Source organism: Sparus aurata, chromosome 24 (assembly GCF_900880675.1).
Source record: "Sparus aurata chromosome 24, fSpaAur1.1, whole genome shotgun sequence".
Classification (NCBI taxonomy): Eukaryota; Metazoa; Chordata; class Actinopteri; order Spariformes; family Sparidae; genus Sparus; species Sparus aurata.
In genome coordinates, this window is record NC_044210.1 from 12976281 (window position 1) to 12985928 (window position 9648).

The 9648-nt window shown below is 42.8% G+C and overlaps 1 protein-coding gene across 2 annotated transcripts; it reads right to left on the reverse strand.

Moving 5' to 3' along the window:
• Positions 1-4360: 4360 nt before the first annotated feature.
• Positions 4361-9452, reverse strand: LOC115576812 (nuclear receptor subfamily 4 group A member 2-like). 2 transcript variants are annotated; one of them, XM_030409384.1, is made up of 8 exons: positions 8942-9452; positions 8782-8837; positions 7738-8558; positions 5931-6060; positions 5680-5837; positions 5382-5581; positions 4988-5166; positions 4361-4618 (listed from the first exon to the last, which is right to left on the reverse strand). In XM_030409384.1, the coding sequence occupies exons 3-8, from the start codon at positions 8551-8553 to the stop codon at positions 4371-4373; spliced, it is 1731 nt and encodes a 576-aa protein (XP_030265244.1). In that variant the 5' UTR covers positions 8554-8558; positions 8782-8837; positions 8942-9452; the 3' UTR covers positions 4361-4370. The 2 variants fall into 2 exon arrangements, with proteins under 2 accessions (XP_030265244.1, XP_030265245.1); XM_030409385.1 differs by lacking the exon at positions 8782-8837.
• Positions 9453-9648: the final 196 nt, after the last annotated feature.

Consider the following 9648-nt stretch of genomic DNA (forward strand, 5'->3'; position numbering starts at 1 on the left):
TTAAACGACATAAACAGCATCGCTGTATTTCATGCTTTAAAATAGTTAAATCTCAAATAATCTTCAAATAATCTCTAAATAAAAAACAGGTTATTGTCATTATCCATCATCAAAGAGAAGGTTTGGTTGTTTCTACCAAAGGTGGATATGAAATTTAAAGGATTTGATCCTCAGTGGATCAATGGATCAATCAGAAGTTACACGTCTGTCCCATCTATAATTACAACAAATATTGGAGCATCTGCTCAGTAATCTGTAATAATCTGTAATGGATTACATGTTGAAAGTAACCGGGCCTGTAAATCCGTCGTGATGCTGCCGGTCTCTGGGCTGCTGGTGATAAGGGTTAAGCTGTATTGAAGCTGGATGGGTGCAGAGATCAAAGTCGGCAGGTCAGAGCCTCTGAGAAATCCCACAAGTTGTGCTCTCGAGATAAAAATTCTTGATGCTCCTCAAACCGGCCTGAGGGAGGGCCACGAGGCTTCAGGGTGGCCCCGAAAAAACAACCTGTTACTGGTGAAAGCTGAGGTAAACCTTAGAGGGGTGAACATGGTCCTGTTTTGGGAAGCAGCTTAGTTCTTTCTTAAATCTTGAATATTCCTTATGGAGTTCTGAATGGTGAATCATTTTCACTTAATTTACTGTCACTGTGATATTTCTGTGGCATACAGGGGACCAAAATGTGTCTTTCCATGTAGCACACATATTATAATGTCTTGGCTGTACACTACATGGCCAGAAGTATGTGGACACCACTCCAGTTCATCCTGAAGACGTTTGATGGGGGATGGGAGTGTGTTATTGTCTGAAATCTCATTATGTTGTTGTAGCGTTAAGATTTCCCTTTGTTGGAATTAGCCCAGACCATTAAAGACAGGCTCTTTTGAAAATTATGTTAATAAAGTAAGCACATCGCAACCTAATTTTACCCCTCTGAGGAGCTCTAAATCTGGGAATACAATTTAAATGATCGATTTTTGATATTTTTTCAGATTATTTGTCCATAAAGTGTCAGAAAACAGTCAAAATATCCATCACAGTTTGTCCCCCAGTGTCTTGCTTCTTCGTTTAAACAGCCCAAAACAAGGAACAAGGTTGATTTATTGTCATTTTTTAAACAAGTGTTTTAAAAATGGCACTTTTCCACATATAAATTCCCGAGGGGTATGACTTTGAGCTCTCTATGCGGCAACAGGTAGCGTCTTCTGCAACTTATATAAGTCGCAGTCATCCTGTCTGTCCTGCCGACTCTTTGTCAAACCTCCGCCATAAAAACAGCTTCTGTTCCCTGCAGCGAGATTGACTGGTGACGACCTTTGTAGTTACCGTCTCTGGCGTCTTAGATAGTGAAATAAAACCACATAAGTTAATGAGGAAAAGTGACAGCGACAGTCCGTCCATCCGACTAAGTCTTCTGGGAAAACAGCCTCACTCTCCAGGAGTGAGAGCCAGACAAATGAGTAAGAAACGTATATAAAGTTGCTTTAAATACACGTAAGTAGCAAAACCACAACGTAGAAATATTATGTAAAGGTCCCACTTTGAAATAGGTCAAAATATATTTAAGATACCAAAAGTAAAAGTGTTTTATACATCATCATGTCACTGTTGGTGACCTCATCACATTCCTAGAACATCCGTACCTGTAGAGCAGCTGTAGGAGCTCGCTCTGTAATCCTGCTGTGAAACATCTGATATTATATTATACTCCCTCTCTGCCTGCCAATCACCGTCACCGTCAGAATAAATTGGACTTTTCTCCGATACCGCCATCGATTCACTTCTATCTCCGCCCGCCACGCCGGAGCATCGAGCGGCCTCCACTATTTATTGATCTGCCGGCCCATTAAAACCTCCTCGGGAACATCATCCTTTTCTTTTTTTTATTATATAAGACCTTTCTCAAACCACAAAATCAATTCTTTCTCCCGGGGAGAAGAAAAAAACATGTCACACTGTTGCAGACGAGGACGATTCAGATCTGATTATTCGACTGGTAAGGATTTGTTAGTTCGCTGGACGTCTTCTAGAGGCAAAATTAATGGTTTTATTTCTCGACACGCTGACGAGCTCCGGCCACGTTTGCCATCGCTGATCAGCCGCTGCGTGTTCTCGTACGTCTTGTGGACTTTTCTCCTGACTAACAGCAGCAGAATCCGACTTCTTTAATGCCACGTCTAACCACGGGGCTGCAGAAATGTCAGGCAGCCGGCGGCCATTTTAACACACACACTTCTTACCCCGTCTTTTTACTTCATGTCTTGCACGAGGACGTATGACTGCGTCTGTCAGCTGCCTCTCTGTAACATACTCAGGGTTACCTTCACCTTTGACCTTCATTTTCACCTGCAAATATGTAGATTATGGTCTGTTAGACAGCAGAATTTGTCAATTTCCATCTTTTTTTTGCTAAAAAATGCAAAAGTACGGAGTCAAAACGATTTTTGCTCGTTTGCATGGGTGAGTTTTCACAAACAGCTAAATTGGAAAACATCTGATGCTAAAAAAGTCTTTTGCTTACTATTTCAAATAAAATGTATTGAATTGTTTTCATGTGTCTTGCATTGCTTTATATTATATATCAACCTCACTTTCTTAAATATACTGTTTACCATTACGTCTACCTGCTGCAAACATATTTGATTAGGTTGTTTAACCCTTTCATGCATGAATTATTATATCACAAAGTACATTTTCAGTGTTTTCTTCTGCACGTGAACAAGTGAAATATCTTTCCAATAACTCTTTTTCAATATGTTTTATTTTGAAGGAGAGAAAATGTGTTTTTCAGCTAAATAAGATTCTAAATTCAGCTAAATTTAGGTTTTAATGTTATTTTTTTTCTGCGACTAGAAACACATCCGTCAGCTCCAGTGGACGTTATGCACCACAGGGTGTATTTTGCCTTTTTGGACGTTTATTTAGATAACATCTTCATCAAATCAATTTTATTTTGATAGCCCATAATCAGAGCCACATCCTCGGCCCCTCGAGTTGAGTGAAGAACAACTTTCCACAATTAAAAATCACAGTTTACAAATTTCAGTGACAGAATATCTGCTAAAAATCACATCTGTCTATTCAATCTTGCTGTTTGATTAAACTATTTAAGTGCAAATTATATAATTATTCTATAAAAAAAACAAAGAAACACACACAATAAAGCAGAATCTAAGCAGGCAGAATATATCCTGAGGTGCAGAACGGCCACTGGTGTGAAGTGGAAAAGAAATCTGCAAGAAAAATGTCTGATAAAAAAATTTTTCTCACATTTTATTTAGTTAAAAAATAATGTTTGCACCTGTCTGTGTTTTTAAGAATAAGAGGATTTAGCAGTTATGCGACAGGCACTTGGTGCATTTTTACTTGCGTGGATTTGCCGCCTGCTGACTGGAACACAATACTCCAACTTGAAGATTAAAATGGAAGCATGAAAGGTTAAATATAAATAATAATGTCTATATTATAGCTTACATGACCTGAACAGACAGAACATCTGGCAGCTATGATAAAATAAATCACACAAAGGCCTGAATTAGATTAAATTATCTGCATGTTTTAATTCTATAAGGAGAAATATCTTTAACTTTTTATCTCACCATGTTTTAAAACACAGCAGACATTTAAAAAAGTGTTGCCTAGACTACAACCTTCATTCAAGCAATGTTATCTTTAACTGTAAATTAATTACATGTCTCCAGATCTGCATTTTATATCAGAAAATAAATGTTATAAAAGTAAAAAATGAACAAGTTTTCATTGATATTTTTGATGAATGACGTCATTTTCAAAATATTCCCTTCTATTTTCTGTCTCAAAAATAAAATCAAACAAAGAAATTAATAAAATGAATAAATTCCAGCAGTAATAAGGGTCATTTATTTATTAAAACATGGACAATGACAGTTTAGCACTCTGAGAACACAACAGTCTAATGAATATTAATATATTAATCGCTAATATGTGTTAAGAAAACCCTATAAAACTGCCTGTATACAGAGTGAGAGGCAGAGAAATGTCAGATGGAGTCAAACAGGCTCTTTAATCTGTTAAACATATGTCAAATAAAATAAAGTAGGAATATAAACGAGCAGTAAAATTGGTCCTTTTCGGCCTCCTGTGATCAGCACAGTGGAAGCGTCCCCATCACTGTTTCAATTCTGGTTGATATTAAGGAGGATTTTACAGATGAGTGCTCACAACTCTTCGATCTTTTAATTTGTTTCGAGGAAATCCGATGAGGAAAAATGTTTTTTATTCAGTGCACAGACGTCAAACTGTCAGGATCGACTCCTGAGATTAAAACAAAACAAGTGGATGGGGGGGAAAAAAAGAAAAACGTCCCCCCGTGTGTGTCCTCTCGTGTCTTTTTAAAATGGCAGCGTGTCGAGGAATAACTTATCTATGATGGCGGGCGGCGGCACCAGATCCTCCAGCTTCAGGTAGAAGATCCTCTGCAGGCCCTGGATGCACAGAGTGCGGAGCTCACGCAGTTTTTCCAAAAGTCTGGACAGGTGGTTGGACCAACAGTGCGAGCCTCCGTCTCCCTCCTTCAGACACTTGACGATGTTGTTCTGCAGCTCCTCCACCTTCTTCGGCTCCTTCAGGCCGTGTCGCTCTGCAGCGTCCGGAAAAAAAATCACATCAGGAGTTAAAATCAGTATTTTTTTTTACTAATCCACATAATCTCCAATAAACCTATTCTCCAGCCATTCCATGGTGGCCTCCTTGCCAGATTCACCTTCAGGAGCACTCAGTCATGATGTGTCCTATATGATGTCTGGCCCTTAAACACGACGTGGTTTACAGCCAAGAAAATTGTATTTCTTCTAACTTAAAGCTGCATCCTTCTGCATAATTTGATTGTAATTTAAAGCTGCAGATATGTGAATAAATGCTGGATTATTTATAATTTCCTAATCCTGGAGAAGAACTAGGAAGTACTGATACAAACAGGCGCAGAAAGAAGTGTTTCTGAGCGTCTCACCGTTGACCAGGGCGAGGGTGCATATGCAGGAGAAGGTGGACACGTCCAGGTTCATCCTCTGCAAATTAGCGGAGAACTCAACGATGCTGTCAATCCACTCCCCGAAGCCTCGCAGGCACTGGAGCCGGTGCCACACCGAGCCGTCGCAGAAGATCAGCTTCCCTTCCTCTGGGCTGGATCTGAAACAGTATGACAGCTTGTTAGAGGTGGATATAAACGGCCTGGTTACACTTTTACGCACGAGATTGGTGCAGAGATTTGTCTTGTGTCCAGGCCAATCCATCGACGAACGTGCCTACACACTATGGCGCGACCGCTGACCTTGCATCATCTGAATTAGCTGAGAAAATGGAAATGTGACGGCAGAAGATGAGTCCCTTTGTGTTTTCTTTACCTGTACGACAGCCGTAAAACAAAGAGCTCCAGGAAAGACGAGTAGAAGAGGAGGTCTTGGTCGTGTTTGGGTAAGGAGGTGAAACCCGGGATCTTCTGTGCCCAACCTCGAATCACCTCCATCGATCTCGTCAGGAGGTCGTAAAACTGCCGAACGTGCTGAGCGTCGTCTTCTAGCGGGCTGCCGGGACTCTCCTTGATCTGAAGATACGTCGCCAATGAGAAGACGAGGCAATACGTGAATTACAGCACATTACTCCTCACTGGTGAAGGAGTGAATCTATGCCCACATTTCTTACTTTAAAGCAGTCAAGGAGGGAAGGTGGAGGATTCGATTCCACATGTGCCTTGATGAGGGCGCTCAGAAGGGCGCCGCCGGGTGAAGACGAGTCCGAAACAGCTTTGGGTTTGGATGGCAGGCGACCCCTTCGGCCTTTCAGACTGGCGGTCCTCACCACTGCAGAGCACGAGGAGAAATCGGTTGAACTGGAATGAATTTGACCCTGAGTGTCGTATTCAAAACAAGTCTTTAAGGTGTCTGTTGGTTTACCTTCTTTGACCATTCCCACCGCAAGGCACTTCTGGAAGCGACAGTACTGACATCGGTTCCTCCTGCGTTTGTCCACAGGGCAGCTTTTGGCAGCCAAACACACATATTTGGCATTTTTTTGTACAGTGCGCTGCAGGGAGAAGAAAAGATTTAGATACTTCTCAGAACAGAGTTTAGAAATGTAATACCTGCCTTTTGGACGGTGCTTAACAGGCTGGCAGTGCAATATGATGTGATACGATAAAAACACTTTTTGAGTTCTGTGGTATGAACCTTCACTGACACAAAGAGATTATGTGATAGTGTTACATCTTACGTTTTCCTCTCCACCTCCAACCAACCTCTCCAAATATATTCCACTGTCAGATACCGTAAGAAACAGTACGATGAGATACGCACAATACTAAATGGTACGGTACAATGCAATGCGACCCGATCGATACGATATGATACAATGCAATACAGAATGTTGAGATTGATATGGTACAGTGCAATACGACATGATTCGATGCGGTGGGATGCAGCACAGTGCGATACGATACGATACAATACAATACGGTACGATATGATATGGTACAGTACAGTACGATATGATAAGATACGATACGATACGATACGATACGATACAATACAATACGGTACGATATGATATGGTACAGTACAGTACGATATGATAAGATACGATACAACACAATCTGATTGATACGATAAGATCGGATGTGATGGGATACAGTATGGTACGATACGATACGATACGATACGATGCGATTGGATGCCGTAAGATACGGTATGATACAAAGTGTGGCGATATGGTCTGACACCATATGATTTATGCAAAACAGTACACTTAGATGTAACAGTAAGACATGAACACCTCTTCTTTCAGGGGTTTAATGGTATTACATTTTATTGGCACAAAAAGGCAGGAGATCGAGGGGTCTAGTGTTTTATCTTAAATGTTCCACTGTGCTCTGAAAACCTCTCTTACTGTGCGGAAGTCAAATAGGAACCAACTGGTCCTTTGCTGGACTTTGGAACAAACTGTAAGGGCATCTTGAAGGAGCATTAAAGCGCAGTATTGGTATATACAGAACCAATATCATGGTGTTTAGTGGACAGGACAGCAAGGGTGCTTTCTACCTGATCTGGATCTGAGAACCTTTTATAAAAAGGTCTTTATTGGTCCTTCAGAAAATGGTTCAGCGTGGCATCTTTAAGACCCATTTTGTTACACCAAAGTAAAAACTCTTAAATGCTCCTTTGACAGTGATAATCAAACAGCAGCTCTCCTGCTCCTGTGGGCCAGCTGAGGCGGTATAAAGCATTCAGCCGGGCGGACAGGGCAGTCTGGGTAAATACAGGGTCGTGGTCAGTCATAATTTGGAGAATCGCCCCCGGGAATCTCCCTCAGAGAGGAGAAGGGGAGGTTTTTTATTCACGGCACGTCGGTGGCCGTTTTCATACAGGACATTTGGCCCTAACACGCGTGTGTCAAGAGATCAAAACGTGCGCCTGAAGCGTAATGACCAATTTAGGAGGCCAGTCAGGGGTCCCAGAAGGATTTTTATATTATAGCTTATTACTGGAATTAGTGTTTTATTACGAGATAGTGTGGCTGTGAAGTCTTCTCTATACGTGGACAGAACAATGTGAATACATCCTTCAGATTCTCATAAAAGCAGGATGCGACCACTGTTTTTGTCCTTTTTGATTGACACTTTTACATGTTTTAATTATTCATATTAAATCAGCTGCCTCCAGATATCCGAGTTGAAGCGTTAAAAATAAAGTTTCACCCAGAACAAACCTTGAAGAAACCCTTGCAGCCCTCACAGGTGCGCACTCCGTAGTGCTGGCATGCTGCGTTATCGCCGCACACCGCGCACAGCCCCTCCGTGTTTAGCGCTACTTTGCCGGCGCCTGACGACGTCTGGTAGTCCACGAAGTGGTGACCGAGCTGGAGCGGGTGAGGAAACCCCACTCCGTGCTGCTTCCCGAGCGCGGTGGAGCCCAAAACCCCGGAGCCGTCCAGCGGCTGGTGCGCCCCGGCTGCGTCCAGGTTCATGGACACGTGGAGAGACCCGTCAAATTTCATCTGGCAGGTGGGGAAGCTCTGCTGCTGCGCGTGTTTGAGCGAAAAAAGCGAGAACCTGGAGAGAGTGTTTTTCCTGTGCGCTGCAGCTAAATAGTCCTGTCGAAAACTGTACAGAGAGCCGGAGTCCTCCCATAAGTGCCCCGGTGGCGTCTGGAAGTTGGGTGCGTGTGGTGAAGGAGAGCGGTAATAATAAACAGAGCCCGGGGAGGAGAGCAGCTCCTCGGATTGATGATGCTGGCTCGGCTGATACCGGTGCGCATCCTCCACCTTTACGCACGGAAGCTCCCCTTGCATCGGCATCTGGAAGAGACACGGCGGCTTCACGTCGTAGCTGGAGCCGTAAGAGTCCCCCAAAGTGGCAAAACCGGAACCTGATGTCGCAGCCGAGATTTCGCTGTTGGTGAGGTCCATGCTGAACTTGACAAACTCCGGGGTGAGGAAGTCACAGCTGCGCTCTCCGCCGGCGCTCTGAGAGGCCGGGCTGGCGCCTTGGGGAGAGGAGCCGCACTGGGTCTGGACACACGGCATGGCCCCTGGAAACATGGAGAATATGAGTCAGTCAGAATTGGATAGAGTTAGCAAGTACAATAAACATTCATTCAAAATGTTTTCTTTGCAATTTGGGTCATGATTATTTTTTAAAGGTCATTTGGAAACAAATTACGCGCTCGTTGGGAAGAAAAATCCTCACAAATCTGACCTTAAAACAGCATGAAACAAGTATGCATGGAGACCAGACTTTGAATAGATTATTACCTTAAAGCTTTAGTTGTCTTATCCTCTAGAGTTTGCTATGGTCTACTCGACTTTGCCTGGTATGAAACAAAAACACCAGATCATCACTTTAAAGCTTTCCACTGACATTTATCCATAAAATTCTTTACGAATGAATCAAGAAAAGTCAAATGTACTCTACCTCAGACTTCCATCCAGTGCAGCAGGACGGTGACAAGTAATCCCATTTTTGCTGGAGTGTTGTTCTCAGGATCTGTGGAAGCTTTAGCCGCTGTTACCAGAAAAGAAAAGTCCGCTCTGTCTGCAGCGCAAAAAGGAAATGACTGTTCACTTCTCCCACTCTCGGACTGCAGGACTGGCTGCCAGTGACACCGACAATGTGCTTTTGTTTACGTGCTGCGCACCAGTGTGCCAAGCCATATTACGCACAAGCCACAGAGGGGCGGGCTGGTGTGTGTGTGTTTCCCTCTGTGTGCGCGCGTGTGTGTGTATGTGTGGGCCATTGACTGGTGTGTAATTTGGGAATAATTCTCGTGGCCCACTTTCTTGCAGCTTTCTTGCATCATATATCAGGAATTTTATTGCGATTTCCAGGCATTTTCTGTCAAACTTAAGGCTGCCACACAGAGCAGATACATGACAAAGATCATGTTCAACAGCTGTTCTTTATAAAGGAATAGTTTCCCCAAAATAGACATGCTCAAAATGTCCAAATGTTGATTAAATTAAAATGAAAATTAAATCATTATCTCGGCTCCTCGTGCTTATGTTGATGGAGATGTTGAAACATTTATCTGTTTGGTTGATAACTGTAGTTAATTTTGTCCAAAGGAGAATGGAGGAGACGGAGGTAGAGGAGCAGGGAGGAGGAGGAGGAGGAGGATGGAG